General features: G+C 44.4%; 6 protein-coding genes across 6 annotated transcripts in view; all 6 read right to left on the bottom strand.

Annotated features, from left to right (window-relative positions):
- Positions 1-765: 765 nt before the first annotated feature.
- SERLADRAFT_411866 (uncharacterized protein) lies at positions 766-2,102 on the bottom strand (the record flags this gene model as incomplete). The annotated part of the gene is made up of 3 exons (XM_007324091.1): positions 766-1,626; positions 1,681-1,800; positions 1,851-2,102. 3 exons carry the CDS (start codon positions 2,100-2,102, stop codon positions 766-768), a joined length of 1,233 nt encoding a protein of 410 aa, XP_007324153.1.
- Positions 2,103-4,918: 2,816 nt separating this feature from the next.
- SERLADRAFT_443478 (uncharacterized protein) lies at positions 4,919-7,110 on the bottom strand (the record flags this gene model as incomplete). Its single annotated transcript, XM_007324092.1, has 3 exons — positions 4,919-5,325; positions 6,488-6,619; positions 6,681-7,110. The coding sequence occupies 3 exons, from the start codon at positions 7,108-7,110 to the stop codon at positions 4,919-4,921; spliced, it is 969 nt and encodes a 322-aa protein (XP_007324154.1).
- Positions 7,111-7,528: 418 nt separating this feature from the next.
- SERLADRAFT_443479 (uncharacterized protein) lies at positions 7,529-10,384 on the bottom strand (the record flags this gene model as incomplete). Its single annotated transcript, XM_007324093.1, has 7 exons — positions 7,529-7,634; positions 7,696-7,825; positions 7,880-8,907; positions 8,966-9,693; positions 9,752-9,973; positions 10,031-10,045; positions 10,097-10,384. 7 exons carry the CDS (start codon positions 10,382-10,384, stop codon positions 7,529-7,531), a joined length of 2,517 nt encoding a protein of 838 aa, XP_007324155.1.
- Positions 10,385-10,795: 411 nt separating this feature from the next.
- Positions 10,796-13,350, bottom strand: SERLADRAFT_443480 (glycosyltransferase family 2 protein; the record flags this gene model as incomplete). The annotated part of the gene is made up of 9 exons (XM_007324094.1): positions 10,796-11,379; positions 11,436-11,565; positions 11,613-11,864; positions 11,928-12,287; positions 12,360-12,513; positions 12,571-12,596; positions 12,669-12,917; positions 12,975-13,059; positions 13,112-13,350. The coding sequence occupies 9 exons, from the start codon at positions 13,348-13,350 to the stop codon at positions 10,796-10,798; spliced, it is 2,079 nt and encodes a 692-aa protein (XP_007324156.1).
- Positions 13,351-13,402: 52 nt separating this feature from the next.
- Positions 13,403-13,981, bottom strand: SERLADRAFT_443481 (uncharacterized protein; the record flags this gene model as incomplete). Its single annotated transcript, XM_007324095.1, has 3 exons — positions 13,403-13,621; positions 13,678-13,819; positions 13,872-13,981. 3 exons carry the CDS (start codon positions 13,979-13,981, stop codon positions 13,403-13,405), a joined length of 471 nt encoding a protein of 156 aa, XP_007324157.1.
- Positions 13,982-14,048: 67 nt separating this feature from the next.
- The window catches only part of SERLADRAFT_374677 (uncharacterized protein), a gene marked incomplete at both ends in the record, with an annotated part of 3,205 nt that continues 603 nt past the window's right edge, over positions 14,049-16,650 (bottom strand). Inside the window, 10 exons of the mRNA XM_007324096.1 lie at positions 14,049-14,495; positions 14,551-14,889; positions 14,968-15,171; positions 15,238-15,417; positions 15,479-15,575; positions 15,627-15,787; positions 15,838-16,045; positions 16,102-16,291; positions 16,347-16,536; positions 16,603-16,635. Coding sequence (XP_007324158.1) covers positions 14,049-14,495; positions 14,551-14,889; positions 14,968-15,171; positions 15,238-15,417; positions 15,479-15,575; positions 15,627-15,787; positions 15,838-16,045; positions 16,102-16,291; positions 16,347-16,536; positions 16,603-16,635 — 2,049 coding nt within the window. The remainder of the gene's footprint in view (positions 14,496-14,550; positions 14,890-14,967; positions 15,172-15,237; positions 15,418-15,478; positions 15,576-15,626; positions 15,788-15,837; positions 16,046-16,101; positions 16,292-16,346; positions 16,537-16,602; positions 16,636-16,650) is intronic.

Raw genomic sequence — 16,650 nt, forward strand, 5'->3', positions numbered from 1 at the left:
TTTCTCTACATGCTTACAGGGTGGGAGGGCTCTGCTGCCGATGCAGCCATATACAATGATGCTTGGCAGCATGATCTACGTGTCCCCCCAGGTAAATATTACCTGGCGGACACTGGTTTTGGGTCTTGCCCTGAACCCTTTGTTCCTTATCGAGGGGAACATTATCATTTGGCCAAATGGGGCCGTGTTGGACTTAGGTGAGTCTATTCGTGATATGTCTAGCTATTCTAACATTATAACTAGGCCAAAGAGCAAGGAAGAGCTCTTCAATTTGCGGCATGCTCAAGCTCACTGCTGCATCGAGCAAATCTTCGGAGTTTTCAAGCGCCGGTTTCAAATCCTTGTCTGCCCCCCTGAATTTGATATGGACATTCAAGCCCGTGTACCATCAGCACTTTGCATGGTACACAACTACATCCGAACTCATGATCCTGAAGATATTGATACGTTCCCCGAAGCAAGTACTACCTCAACCCTGGAGAGCACTGGCTCCCTCACAGAAGGGCCAACAACTGAGCCAGACCGGCTTGGAGTTAATTCGCGTCGTGATCAGATTGCAGAGAGAATGTGGGCATCGTATTGTCGAGAGCTGAGGACAAGAGGCCAATTATTTACAGAGTAGCTAGGGTGCCGGTATTCATTTGTTTTCTCATAAGTTCACAGCAAAATTGATTCTATTTCCACATCAACGTATATAGTTTACATTTGAGCAGGGATACAGCAAGTTATAACAAAAGATAAAGACAACGACAGACAATGACAGACCTAGTTGGACGGAAACGCAGCAAAGTCCTTCAACAGCTTATCCACCCACATTATGCGAAGATTTTTGTCCTGTGTGGCCATATCGAGGTAATCGCCTATCAGCACATTATCTGCACGGAGCATATCAATGAATGCAACTTTTTGCTTGTCATTGAGCTGTGTCTCAATCTGCCCAGCCATTCTAATGGCCTGACTCCTTGTGTTCAAAGGCTCAATGTGTCGAGAAGACAAAGACGAAGCAATGTTTGAAGATCCACCACCGGATACACTGCCAGTGAAAGCACTCTCTACAATGTTCAGGAAACGGTACCTGAAGTCATCGCGCTTGGTATCGCGCTGTTCCTTGTTATCCGCCATCCTCTGCATCTGTTCCTTCACACCATTGATTGCAGCGGCGCCAGAAGAATGTGGGGCTTTGCCTGGGGTGGCAGAGATTACAGAGGTACTATCAATGGCTGAATACTTGCGTTTTCCGGAGGACGTGATGCTGACAGATGCGCTAGTAGGTTTGGAGTGGATAGATGACACATACAAGGTGCCGGATTCACTCCCACTCTTTCCCTTGTCTTTTCTGGCGCTAACAACCGCCTCTGTTTCAATTGCCTCTCTTTCCGCACCCTCTTCATCACCTTTGTCCTCTCCATCCTCATCCTCTCCATCCTCCCCTCCATCATTGCCTTCAGCATCCACATCCATCCTGTCTTTACTCGCTGAACTGATCTTTGCAGATTGTGCTTGAGATGCACGGAAAATGTGAGTCCCTTTTGCCCGGCTTGGTAGAATAGCTGTGATCGAGTTATACCACCTCCACCCATCCGAAGCTAACCGGTTGTAGGTTGACTTAACATCTTTCGACTTGCTCTGCAAAAAAAAAGGTAAGCCCGTCCCATACCTGCTAAGGATAAAGATGCTCACTTTGAGGAAAGCATCCCAAATGTGCCTGTTTGCATTAGTAATCTTCAGTCCACATTGTACGTCAAATCCAAGCCCGGAAGTGTTCATCAACTGATCTACACAACTAAGTTCCTTCTTTAGCTTAAATAGCAGTTAGCAATGAAGCTTTAAAATGTACTTCTACTACTAACACTGAACCATTTGTTACGGATTGAGTCGGCTGTTTTGGTGGCTCCTTTTGTTGTTAAAGGAGCCAGAATGCCCTCAGCCATGTTATAGAACTGAGGCTTATACCCCCCACCCTCTCCAAGCAGGCCAACATGCTCCTCAGCAAGTTCAACCAATTTTTTGGTGTCGCTTTCTGTCCAGATGCACTTCGGCGCCTTCTTTCTCTTCTGTGAAGTGGTTGTAGTTGTATCTGTAGGTTTATTGAGGCCAGACATCCTTAGGGAACGCAGAGGGTATCGTTGAGTGACCTTAGAGTGTCTTGGGGAGGTTCTTTGCACCATTGATGCAGCTGTTTTGCACGATGACTAGTAGCTATCTTTACTCCCATCTCCTCGAGGCATGTGCCCTTCACCCCATGCACATTCGGCGCCAGAAATGAAATTCGGCACACTCCGTCAGCCACTCGGCGTATCAAAAATCATAGCCATGGTTTTGGTAAATTTTATTCCCGTACATGCTCTTACAATGACATTCCAAACCCAGTCAGGACAGTCAGATTCGTTTATTCGGTCTATTCAGACATGACTGTTGTGGTTGATGGGTCAGGATAGCACTATTTTCATCCTCAGCCTGGACAGGCATACCATGCTGATGGTCAGTGCAGAAAGTTGTTCATTGCTGCACCTGGTGCAAGTTTGTCTCTTATGACAAGTTTGAAGTGTATCTTTGAATCTCAGGGTATGCTGTATTTTCTCTCGAATATACAATATACTTGACTTCTTGGACGCTGCAGAACCTGTCATCAATGAAATGCGATGCCCTATAGTTTCAAGCATGTTGAAACAGATACATGATTGTGCTTTGTTTGTACAGGAGTATGCTGGGAATGGATTCTGTAGTAAGTGAACTAATTATTTATTAAGAACAAAGCTTGAAGGAAGTGTCTAGCCACTTGCTGAGAGCAATCAGGGACTGGAACTAGAGTCCAATGTGAGTAACTTTATTATTAGAGAGTATGACAGGTATACAGTACCTAGAGTCCAATGTGAGTAACTAGAGAATAGGAAGCATTGGACTCTGCAGTACTGTCCAAAGTTTTGTAAACAAAGGTAAACAAAGCAGCCACAAAGGCGAAATAATAGAGAACACAATCAATAGTGAATGATAGAAGAATAGATAGAGAAAGGAATGAAAATATATAGGTAGCACAAAGGTGCAGAATCACCAAAACTAACATTATTGTCTAATACTGGATCTTGACTTTGGTAGCTTTACATTCAGAACATGTGTTGCAAGACACCTCAGGTTCAGACAGTGATAAAGCCATTTGTAACAACCAAGAGTTAGTTACTCTGGCACTGTCGATGATGAGAACTGTTGTTAGAAAACCACACACAAAAACAAACTAACACACAATCCTCCCAGATTCCACAGAACTTGTTTATAAGCTTTGCCTCCTAGAACAGTGGGTGCTCTGGTTGTTCGTGGGGTGGTATGTATGAGGATCCTTCAAAGTAAAACCCAGAGATGTATGGGTGTGGGTTTTGAGGAGGAGGGATAGTTGGAATATAGAAAGATAGGGGCTTTGTGGCGAGTATAGACGAACACTACCATGCTAATCGTAGCACAAGGTAGGTTTGAGAACGACAATATGACGAGGTTCCCAGTGATAGCAGGCTCCTGACGCACAAACTGTAGTGCTCAGAAGGACTCTAATCGAAAGGGATAACAATGACTTCAAAAGTGGGAAGTGACGATGACAGCAATTAACAGTGGTAGCAGTGGGAAGTGTTGTGACCACACTGGATCACAAGTAGCAGAGAGTAGTGAACTTGAGATTAGAGAAGAAGTCTGGATTGGAGTTCTTGTTTTTTTTTTTACAAGGTAAAATACAGGGGTTTATATAGTAAAAAGAAAAATAGGCTGTGCACAGTATAGCTGTGCAAAAAGAATGAGAAAGAACATGAAGGAAGGAATGTATGCTGACAAATCTTGTGTAGGTAGTACAGGATAAGATTGTCAAAAAAAGGAAAAGAAAGGGATAGAACAATGAATGCTGTGAGTAATGTCACAGGTTTGTACAGCCATAAAGTAAAGTCCAATAGCAAAAAGAGAGCAGGAAAATCATGATGTCATGGGAAGATGGAGTAAAAAAAGGGCAAGGAAAAACACTATCAGTATCAACATAGTTCCTTTATTGTCAGTCAGGCATTCTAAAAAATATGTGTCCATAAAAATGATTCAAAAATCAAAAATAATCGCACTGTAAATGAATGTTCTGCTGAAGAAAAAGAAACTGGAGCCACCGGTCCACCACCTAGTCCAAATCCGACAGTTCCATGGCCTTACCAATGGACTGGTTGTGTTGGACCACCTGATCAAACGAGGGAGGGAGAGGAGTAGTTCCAATTTGGAACAAGTGAGTCCCAGGCAGGGTGTGGTAGGTGTAGCTGTAGCGAAGACAATGGACAAATGATAAGTGTACCCAAGTGAATGGGACAGCAATAAACATGGGTGACACAAGGGGATGAACCTTCTCCAGCTCAAAAACTACCCACCCACGCTCCAACCAGGCAAGATGAGCGACCGATGTTTTGATAGTATATGATGGCAGATCGACGTCATGAAGATGGACCTGTTGCCCTATTTGGACCGGCCGCTGGGGCTTTGCTGATATCAGCAGTGGCACGTGGTAGTCAACGGATCGGTGACGGAAGCGGATAGGAAGTGGTGACATCAGAAATGGTGGGGGAGCAAATAAGATGAGGAGGAGGAGGGTGGAGGTGACGAAAAGGTGGATAAGAATGGGGATCCAGAAACGACCATCAGGTGAAAATAAAAAAGAGAGGAAGGGGCCCATGGTGGGGCTAGGCAAAGGAAGGGAAGTGAAGGAAATGACAAAAACGAGGGCACAATGCAATGTGTAGCCAGTGGCAACGCAAAAATTTGCCGAAATGCCGAAACGCGGAAAGTACCGAATGGAAAAGCAAAGGTGAGCGTGACTGGATTGTTATTTCACGTGGCACTGTGCCTGTGTGGCGCAAAGGCGAGTCTTTTTGAATATTTGCTTCGTTATTGACACCTATCCATGCTACCAATCAACTTTGGTGCATGACATTGCGTTAAGTGTACCGTCAATGTTATAGACAGGAATAGATACATCTAATTTTACAAGGGGGAGTCCAATTTGCTCCGCCCAGACCTGATCTATGAAAATGCTGTTAGCGCCTGAATCAAGCAGTGTGCTGGTTGGGTGTACTATGCCCCGGGCAAGGTTTTCCACACCAACATCTAAACGGATCTCTTTTTGGAATAAATACGTGCACATCAACACACGCCTTGGGATTTCCGAGGAAAGTGGCTCCAGAGAAGAAGAGGAAGAGGTATCAAAAGAAACATGTTTTTCTATTTTAGGATTTTCTATATTTTTATTTTTATATTTACCAGAATCAAGCACCATAGTGTTTGTCTCGCCGGGGCCACGCTCCAAGAGGGACGCTAGTGCAACAGTAGTATCATAAATATTACAGTTACAGTTTTGCATACAAGTACATACTTCTGATAACAAATTGAGAAACTTATTTACAAATTGGGGAGCCACCCCCATCTTTCCTTTATTGCTTGTGCAACACCCCGGAGCAGGGGCCACCTTGTTGTGGTTTACTTCATTGTTCATAGGAGCAAAGGCACCCAAGTGACCTAAGCTCCGAACTCTTTTCCCTGGGCTTTCATCTCGTTGACTTGTTGATCATAGAAAAAAGCCCAAATTTCATCGTACAAATGACCGGCCAGAGTATTGAGCCGATTGTCTGGTTTTTCTGATTCTTATTGGCGCGCCTGGCGCCCTTGGTTATTTTTTTGTTGGGCGGCCTGCACCCTGTTTCTACAGTTTCGGGACATGTGTCCCTCTTGGCCGCAATTGTAGCAGTTCTCTTTGAATCTGCACATCTGTCCGCCCTGGACCACACCGATATCTGTTACAATAACACAATTTTTGGACCTTCCCTTTACTTTTATTTCTCCGCTTTAACCTTGTACTATAGCTTTTATACATGGTGCCACGCGGCACTTCCCCTTTCCCGCGCCGTGTTGCCTTTCTTATTTTGGACACAACTCTCTCACACAGTGGAGCTGGTCATACGGGCTAGGCCCCATGACATCATCAGCCACTGTATCTATCAACTGTATAGTACACATGTACAAACAAACCATGTAGTAGTATATAAACCCCAATAGATCCAGGAGACTCCTCAGCAAGTCCTCCTGTTGTATACCAACTAACTCTCTGAATTCTAAGGGGTAACCACTCCCTCATCATCTTCCTTATAGTGTGTTCCTGTGTGCGCCAGAGTAAATCTTGGTTGTTACAATATCCATAGGGGCTCCCTGCCCTGGTTGCAGCCCAAACAGCTTGAACCCATGAGAATGATTATGTTGGTTTGATGACCCAGGGCGCCTCTGGGAATAGTTGTTTTTGGTGGTGGACCCACCACCAAATTGCATAGCGTAGAGCTCTATGGCCCTACCAATTTTTCGAACCTCCTCAGCAGCTGCTGCAAGGTTTTTGCTCTGCATATCTTGTATGTAAAGCTGTTGTGCAATGGCTGGTGACACATTGCACTCCAACAGCTCCACTGCATGTTCGTTTTGTTTCCCAAACCCCCTTGGATGGAGAGGGCCAAGAACCGGGTAACAAAGTCATCTGTCCTCATGTTTCCTTGTTTGAAGGTACAGATTTGCTGATGCGCCCAGTCACGCTCAGCTTGCGGTTTGAAGTATTTTTTGATCTCGACTTTGAGATCATCCCAGGTAGGCCACACACCCGTGGTGTAGCATTCCTTGTTTGAAGGTACAGATTTGCTGATGCGCCCAGTCACGCTCAGCTTGCGGTTTGAAGTATTTTTTGATCTCGACTTTGAGATCATCCCAGGTAGGCCACACACCCGTGGTGTAGCATTCCTGGAGTCTTACTTGGGTGTATCGACCCGCCACAGGTCCTTTGAGCCTTGACAGCACCGCTGTCGCTATTTCAAAATCATCAGCAAACACGTCCCAGTTCACTTTGATCCAAATTTGGAGCTTGACCCACCATTTGGCAAATCGAGCCCAGTCTCCTTCGAAAGCGCCAGGGTCAGCAATGATCTTGACCTTTTTGCTGAACTTTTGTTCAGATGTAGCCTCAGGGGGGTTTTCCTGAAGCTTAGCAAGTTGTGTGGTTAATTTCAAAATCTGTGCACGCATGTTGTGCAACAGAGTGTTGACATTGAGGTGTTGCAACAACATGTTGACTTGTTCTCTTTGTAAAGTAAAAAAAAGGTAACTGGGGGTCCCCGCTTGCTATCTGCGGATCTACCTCTTCCCAGCTGAGTATTGGATCTCAATCTCCGACTACCCACACTATAGTATTTGAAAATGTATATAAAGTTATACAGTGCACGACACACTTTTTCGGCGCCTCAAATGTCAGTGACGCGCATTCATTATTCCACGCTGAAAATACCATGTTTTTTTGCGAAAACTATTGCAATAGGACTGTATTAGATACTACTGTAAGGTATGCTGAACAAAATGCGATGAATTCAAACAAAGTAAAAATCACGACAAAAATTGAGACTGTGACAACTATTGGTACCGAAACGTCGCTTTCTGGTAGAGTATGCAGCATTACATGCATGTAAGTATCGAGGAACGGGCGGGGACCTTATCGGCGGCTCATGAGAGCCTTAATCTCGGCAGGATGACCGACTCTACGGTGTGACTTGAACACTTTGACTGCAAATGCAGTCTGATAAGCATCAAGTCCTTTCCTGAATGTTGCTCATGATTAAACCAAGGATGTATATGTAAAATAGAAGTGAAGAAACTCACGAGTATGAGTCCATGTAGCGCCATGTCTTACAGAAAAAGCGTCGGATCGTGATTGTGTCACACATGTTGAGACACTGTGGCACGAGGACTTTGGCAGTCGAGAACTTGCCATCTGATACTTTGCGATAGCCTGGTACAAATAGAATAAGAATGATTTGAATTAAACAAGAGTGAAAAGACTCACGGTACTTCATAAATCCCCATAGCATTTCGATAGGGTTAAGTTCGCAATGGAACTTGGGCAGATACATGCAAATGTGACCGCGCCCCTCGATGTATTTTTGTAGCATCGGTTTTTCGTTTGCAAAGTCGTCCTGCAACGAGAGAACACGATACATACAGCACCAATCACTCACTGGTTGAATATCGGGCTGATCAGCCTGCGCGACATCATCTTCCGGCACTGCATCCTCTTGGCCCATAGCCTCTGCCTCTGCAACACGTCTTGCGGCGTCTTTCTTCACCTCCGACATTTTGCACTCCTTGCACTTCCCCACTGGTTTCCCGGCCTTTGACCTCTTCATCAGCTCATCCCAGACCGACTCGTGCTCTTGAAGAACCACTTGCATGCCTTTAGGTTTGTTTCGAAGCTCCTCGTTGGGGTGATCAGCAGGGAAAACCATAGACTGGGGTCTTCCGCGGGTGTCATCTTTGCCAGGGAGTGGGGGAGGGTTGTTGAGAGGGATGATTGTGGTGCGTAGTGAACGTTGTTTGCCGCCGGTATTGATATTCATGTTGTTGACGTTCAACGCGTCATGTGCGAGTCCCTCGTGTGCCGATGAGCAATTGAAGACCCAGATGCCTACTTTGTTGGGATGGAGGTATTCGAAAATGTCGATTGCGTGGACTGTTTGATCCATCAACTGTTGGAGATCCCACCACGTGTCATGGTTTTTTCCAGGGTAGATTATCTTGCACGAATCCGTCACCTTTAGACGCTGATCTTCGAGCAACTTCAGCTGCTCTGTGATTTGCTCGTCGGATAACTTTAGTTGGCCAACTGTTTCGCAGATATAACCACAGATGTGGACTCCCCGCCCGTTCCCTTTCCTCCTGAGAGGCTGTTCACCTTCTTTCAACCAGCACCGATGAGCTGACTCATTTGTGCCGACAATGGATTCATCCAACATCACAACAACATGCTCCTTTTTGCCTGGACCAAGTTCTGGTGGAATTGGCTCAAGCGTGTCATCGTCATATTTGCACATCAACCTTTGAGACCAATAATTGTAAGTTTGTCTTCCTTTGAGATTGCAGAATATGCTCGTACCGCTCTAACCGTTTCATCTCCTCCAAATACTTGGTCCGTGCTTCGACAACATCAGGCCTTTCATGGCCATCATAATAAAGACCTTTCTTGACATCTCGGCACTGATATCCCAGCTTTCCCAGCCATCTGATGGCTATTCTTTCACAGATCGTGCTTTTCTTCCCTGTCAGGTCCAATGTGGGAATTATGACGTTGTTGACATGGCGGCAAAGCTCAAAGGGTGTGATGGTACCGATAGCCTGGGCCGCGAGGTAGGAACGAACTACCTGCAGGACATTTTCATCATCCAGTAGCATGTATTGGCCATTCTGGGCACTCCGAAGTGACAGCGGCAATCGCTGGTGCCTGAGGAGGTATCTTGCATTTTCGCGAATTTGGCGGGCAAAGTAGGGGCCCTTCCCCATGCGATATGCAATGGCCAAGCTCGCATTGAGTGCTGGGCGCTGGCATTTTGGGTGGCCAGCATACCGCTCGTGAAGCTTCGCGTACTCGGTGACAGCAGTAAGTTGAGTCATCATTTTGACTTTTTTACTTGTTTTGAGCCGCTTTACTTCCTTGAGACAGGTCTTGACAATCTCGAATATGTTTTTTTGGGACAGAGCACTGTCATCATCATCGAGGACAAGCCACTCGCGAGCTGCTTCGACTTCTGCTGTATGCATGGCTTCATCATTGGCAAGATCTTCATCTTCTCCAGCTACTGCTTCTGCGAGATCCTTTTGGGTATTCTGTTCCGATGCATTGGTAAGTCACTTATAATCACTGGACCATGGTTACTGATCACACCTGAAGCTCCTGTTCATCGAGTTCATCATCCTCGATAGGGCCAGATTCAGTGCAGGAGATGCAAAACTCCATCAGATCCATGTCAGTTATGGCTTCCTCAATGTCATACCAACCCTCAACATCAACATCTTCTGTCTCGGGATTGTAAACGGTGTCCTTGCGCATTAGAGTGGTGTCGCGTGAGAAGCCAAATCTCTCGAGCTTCGCACAGTCTTCAACTGCCTTTTTCCAGTGTGCTTTATGGCGGTAAAAGGTTGCTCAAGAATCTTTTGTGTACACCACGGGCTGCTTGCACTGTCAAATTTTCAATCAAAACTTTTTATGGTGAATTACCATGTTGCTCACCTTCATTGGGTTCTGTTGCACAGAAAACTTTTTCGCATACAACTGCCTTGCAACTGTGAGAGAACCAGTCGATGACACACTGGCATCACTGTCACTGCCAGAATCTTCGTAGTCTGATTCGCCGTCACACTGGGTTGGCCCAGATATGAACTTGCCCTGGGCTGAGGTTCTCTGCAGTTTGGCCCGTGCGGCCTTCTTTCCAGTACGTCCCATCGTAAATTCGAGTTTGTCAAGTGCGTCAACAGGTTTTGAGTATGTCGGAGATTTTAAAAAATAGTTACAATGCATTGCAGTACTGAAATAGCAACCACGAGTTATAATTAGTTGTCAGAATAGAGTCGTCAGTTGCAATCTAATCACAGTGATTGCGCTTAATAATGCAACCTTATTGAGATGTGATTACTAATCCTCTGCAAGGCTATACCCTTTGATGCTGCAAGACGCAAAAACTAATTACAACAATTCCTTTACATGCCCAGGGTTCGAACTGGAAAGCCGCTGAACCCAGTTGCAACTGCTATTGCAACCGAGAGTTTTTTTTGATACTTACAGCTACACCACAGAGCCGTTGTATACTATGCCGCCTGTACTAATTACATGATGATGAATTCTTCTGTGCACACAGAAAATAATAAGTCACTTTGAGACGGTAAAAAACGACAGACATAACAAAACTAATTCACAAGTTAACGAGATTGGTTAAAGACCTGCACGACGAGAACGCCTAGTACTAGTTTCACTGACAGTATTTGTCTGAGAATGGTTTGACTTTCCTTTATCCTTTCTCTTCTTTGACTTTGATGTTTCACCGGTCCTCTCTTCTACCAACCCTTCTGTCAATCCCGACTCGATCCCACCCTCTGCCAGTGAAACGACGGCTGCATCTGGATTTAAGGGCGTGGTGCTATTGATTGCGTGGGAACCCAAAGTTGACAGAGCGACATTGGAAACCGGTGCATGGTTGACTGCAAGCTGAGCTGGATTTAATAACTCATTATTGCCGCCAATTTCAGAATCGTCATCACTTTGAACATCTAATGCTGCCAGTGCCAGCTCAATTTGGTCTGTGTAGTCCTCATGCACTTTTGGAACTACAGCCAGTACCTTGCTCAAGGAGAAAATGTAAGCATTGAACATCCGGTACGTTTCCTTAATACGTCTAGTGCCACCTTTCTTCACAAGGATTTGTTTGTAGGCACGAAACATATCAAAATACTGTATGTGGGATATTGCGCCTTTCCCATCATGTGGGAATTCGTCGTCAGGTGAAGCCAAAACACGGCCTGTAGCACAGAATGAAAATGTCAAGAAATGGTCTGACTAGATAGTAAAAAGGTACATACAGCAACAGCACCCCATGCCAGAGAACCTGGTGTATTGCAGGTAACATGCCATGCATTTGCATTACTCTTACCACCACCTTGACCACCCGAGAGAGAGTTAGGTCCACGGAAAGCGACTTTGAGTATCTGGAAAGACGTGAGCGTGTGGTATTGAAGTTACTGTTATTTCATACTTTTGCAATGATTGGGTTTCCGAAGATATATTTCATATCAACCTTGAAGTTTGGGAAGAGTACCGGTGGGAACATAGGATATTTGGCATCCTTCCTGTTATCGTCTACACCCAGCAATGCTCTCAGTTCCGGCACTGTTGACCTGTCGAAAGTCGTTTCGAAAACATGCTCTGGTAGATCGTAGATGATGCCTGCTTTCGTTCTTATTTTGTGTAATATATCCGAGCGGCCATTACAAAGCTTCTTCGAGAACTGATAGATCATTTGATTAGAGACAAAAACAGTCGTAGATTAATACCTGATGCATGGACGTACTATGTTTCCGAAGTGATGACTTTCTCTCATCAAGCAATGAAGATGCTCGGGAATGAACTCGTATATCTCAATGATTTGTGCCTGTTCCTCCGCAAGTGGTGATGCATAGCGCTCCTCTGAATCTGGGCATGGGCCATCTGGCCGCTGCTTTCTGAAAAACGAGGTATTCACGTGCATGTCAACCATGATCCCATACTTTTTGGCCTGCCTAGCTATTTCTACATCGTGAGTCGAGATCTCCTTTGGCACTGCGTTGGTTCGACGTTTTGGTTGATTTGACTTCATTATTGCATTGGCCCTCTTCAATTCCCTGTTTTCACTACGGAGTTCGGCCATCTGGAGTTGTATTGCTTTTACAGCCTGTCACAGTCCATACAGTACAAGCTTGAAGGTCAGAATTTACTAGCTCTATAATTTCAGTATTTCACTCACCTCCTTGTACTCCGTAAGAGATGCATCATCCCTCAAAAATGGATTGGTGAGAGATGTTCTGTTCTCATTGCCACTATCAGACTCGTTTGACAACACTCGATCTGAATCTGTGTTTTCTGAATCAGATGAGGAGCCTCGAGCCATGTCGTAGATCCTGGACAAGGTGGTGGGGGATAGAAAGCAAAATTTTACTGACACGTTGTTTATGCACCGTGCAATGACTCGGACAATATGGTTCTGCTTTTACGTGAAGATATTACTAGATAAAGTGTTAGCATCCAGGGACGAAGCGAACTGGGGCTGCCTCACCCCATAGTAGGAGATAAAGCGCAATCTGAGATAACGATCTTCTCCCAAATGCAACAAGTTCTTCATATGCAGAGTGTCAACACGATTTTCAGAATAGTCTTGGACCATTTGATTCGAGATCAAGAGAGGCTTGTGTGTATCGGGCGTCCTAAGACGGTAAAGCGTGAAACAACCGGGAAGACAAGTGACGGAACCGAAAAGACTCTCGAACACTTTCGCCATATGATGAGAAATGAAGTATTCATACACCTACGAAGTGCATCAGAAAATTAAGTTATAGGAGAGAATATAATAAAAAAGACTAACCTGCATCATAGTGATGATAGACTGCTTGGCGTTAGTAAGCTCCGTCTCTCCACAAACACCGAGAACCTTCTTGTCGTGAATCATCCTGCAAAACTTTGTGAACTTGGGTATATCGCATATTCAGCACTGATACTTACGCAGAAATCAAACGGTTGACGGAAAGAGGTTCCACTGTATCGGCATCAACAGTGAAAATATACTTGTAGAAAGTAGGGTTCACTCCAATGACATTTTTGATCTGGTGGTACATCTCCAGTTCCATCGGGTTCGTATAACAAGGAACCTGACAGATAACAGACTTGTTGTGGTCTTCAGGTGCACGAGGAGAACCAAAATTGAGAGATGCTATGAATTTGAATGCAATTATGGCGACCATGACAGCGGAAAGGGAGATGAGGAGGTACAATGAGAATTGACATTGAGGGGATTCACGGTGGTCCACCATGCCCATCAAAAACAAGTTGCGCAAACAGACTTTGACATTCTAAAATGGCGCTATCGATGTTGAGGTTATCCAGTTGCTCAGGTGCTTGTTCGCCATTAGGAGGGTGTATTGCGGGACCGTTATTGGTGTACGAAGTCAAGTCGTAGATGAGGTTGTTGTAAATACCTATCGACTTGCCCGAGCTTGCGAAGTTACCGATTTCCTGGGGAGTGTAGCCAATATATCCGACTCAGTTTTTCCAACGCATCATCGTCATACTTTCAAAGTACCAGTCAGGGTGGGAATCATTAGTCCAGGCACGGAAATCATGATATTGAGAGTTGGGGCCGGTGTCGTTGCTGGAATCAAGGGCGACCCATGGACTAACAGTACCACTAACGCTGTTACACAATGCGCTGACCTAATAGACTATTAGTTATACAAAATCACGAGACGCCTACAACAATACTCACTTGAACGGGGAAGATATTATTGGCTGCGACTGCAAGACCGATTTCTCAGGTACGACATCAGCATCTGAATCAGCATCAAGAAGGTCGGATTTGTGGAAGTCCACATACATATAATAATATTATACTGTAAATATCATAAGGGCTGTCGTCAAATAATCACAGTCATTGCTTAGTCTATTATGAATGAAGTGATCCATTCCAGATCTTTTTTATCCGTAAGAACCAGTCAGTGTCAATAGTATCTATGACAAAGAAATCTCCAGGATTATCGTAGTCTTGTGCCAATGCTGCACCACGGATGATAGACCGAACAGGAACGATTTCAGTTGCAGAGCGCAGCTTTGAACGAAGCCTCCAAAGCTGTAAATCTTTATCTTTGCGTCTGCGCTGGCCTGTTGGAGCATCATAAGGCTGAACCAGCGCCAATAAATAGGTGGCATTGTCAACGCTGCATGTGAAGACGAACACTAGGCGAGCAAAAATCGCCCCATTTGTCGTTTGGAGCAGGACACAGTCATAATGTGGGTGGTTGTAGAACTTCGGACTGCATTGCAAATAGTCCGTATATTGCCGCCAGTCGACAAAAGATTCGTAGTTAACTTTCAGAAACCGATACTCGGTGATCTGTCAAGGTAAAGTGTAAACCAAATCTAAAGCCTGAGTAGTAGCAGTTGCGAACCTTGTCTGCCGTGCTAAGTTTGATATGTCTGCCCCCAGGCAGTGGAACATTGATAGATGGGAGGAAATTATTCAAAAAATTAGCAAGCTTTATGCGAAATCCATTAAATGCAACATCATCTTTCTGCAGCTGCTCCAGGGCCTGAAATGTCACTGAAGGGCGTATTGAGCCCAGCAAAACATGACCAGTTCCGTCGTTAACGGGACCACTAGCATTTGTAATATCATCCACATCGTTGACATCTTGTATTGTTGGGTCAGGTCTTAGGCTATCGTCAAATGCTGTGATGTTCTGGCGAATATATTTTGACACGTAGCACCAGTGATCTGCACGGAGAATCTTATAACAATATCCAAACAAGATTAGGTACTTGTCGTCCTGGCATGTGCATGCCAGTGCGTAAATTGCAGTACTCACCTGCTCGGCAACATCTTTGAAATTTGTTCGCAGCTGATATGAATCTTTGAGAGGCCCATGTAGCTGTTCATTCGGCTTAGTATTATAATTTCGGGTAACACCTTTGGCTTCAATGTCATCGAAAACATGGATGTTAGTGTGTTTTTTTGGGAAGTTCCAGTCCTTGTCCTTCTCGCGGGTTCCTTCAATAGCCTTGATATATTCCTAAATATCAAAGAATGAGTTACAATTGACTTGATAAGATAATATAGCTCAGAAATTACAACGTACATCCATTGTCTGAGAAAAGATTTTCAGGGCATCCCTGCCTGCTGCAATAGTCTCCGTTGTATGAACTTCCAAGGCTGTGTACATATCAACATTAAGGTAATGGTGAATGCATCGTAGGAGAGTATATGCCAATTTATTAGAGCCTGCATCAAAAATGTTATGAGCGCAAAACAGAACCATCTAAGGCAAAAGAGCCTCAGCCCGGAAAAAAAAACATGAAAATTGGGAGATAGTGCCACACCTTAGAAATATCTTCATGCTTCGTAGCATCTGCAAATTCTAAACTGACAACATTATCAAAATGGTTCAAGTTACGCCATCGGGGCATTTTCTTAAACCTAGCTTTCACTGAGTAACATATCAACATTAATCCAATACCCGGTACATACTGATCATCAAGTTGTATTGCAGCTGGCCGGCCAAGCTGATATATCCAGAATATGAGCTCCTTCCAAAGATGATGACCCCATAAACCAGTATGATGGGCATGTAATCGGTCCCAAGATAAGGCACAATGGACATCAGAGTACCCAAGCTTCCAGAATACATTCTTCCAAATTATGAGTAAAATAGTATCAGTCTGACCAGTTAAAAACTCACATTAACAGGCCGAAGCCCCTGGCTTTTCAAAATCTCTTCTTTTTCTGCTTCCGTTGGCTGAAAATTTGCATTTCTTACTGTAGCCTCAGATTTGACACTGGTCCGAATATCATACTTTTGACTGTGGTCAGATAGTTTTGTTTTCGGAACCAGACAAACTGGGCATGGAAATTTGGACTTTCCCCCTCGTGTTGAGGCCATTGCGCACCTGAAATTGTATAAATATAAATTAAATGCATATTAAATAATTGTCATACAACTGACTGTTCCTCGTAATCAGCTGACAAAATCAACATAATAGGGAAAAGATGTCGCTGAATATGATCAATAATGTCCTCGTGCCAGTATCCTGTCTTTGAGAGAGGTTCAATAGACTCGAGAATCTTCAAAAATGCCTCATGCCAGACAATGTTCTTGAAGTTGGCAAATGTTGTTTTGCCTTTATGAGCCTCATCTTCTGGCACCTACCAATATCATCAGTAATCATTTGGCTGATCTTGAATATCAGCCATTATCTACCACAGGAAGCCACCCGACAACTCGACCACCTCCCACACCTCTACTATTGCGGATATCAACTGGCAGGTTTGCACAACGTGCAACAACCGGATAACCTTTTGTAGAACCAAACGAAGACAACTTTGTCTTGTCCGCATACAAAATGAAACAAAATGGCTTTGCACCTTCAGGGAGCTTCGACTAAAATAATAAATAATAAATATATGCATTTTAATACTACCTACCACATGTAAATATGTAACATACCTGAATATCCCAAAAATCCTTTGCCGTCCATGGCTCATCAAAAAATGT

This window comes from Serpula lacrymans, assembly GCF_000218685.1.
Source record: "Serpula lacrymans var. lacrymans S7.9 unplaced genomic scaffold SERLAscaffold_18, whole genome shotgun sequence".
NCBI lineage: Eukaryota > Fungi > Basidiomycota > Agaricomycetes > Boletales > Serpulaceae > Serpula > Serpula lacrymans.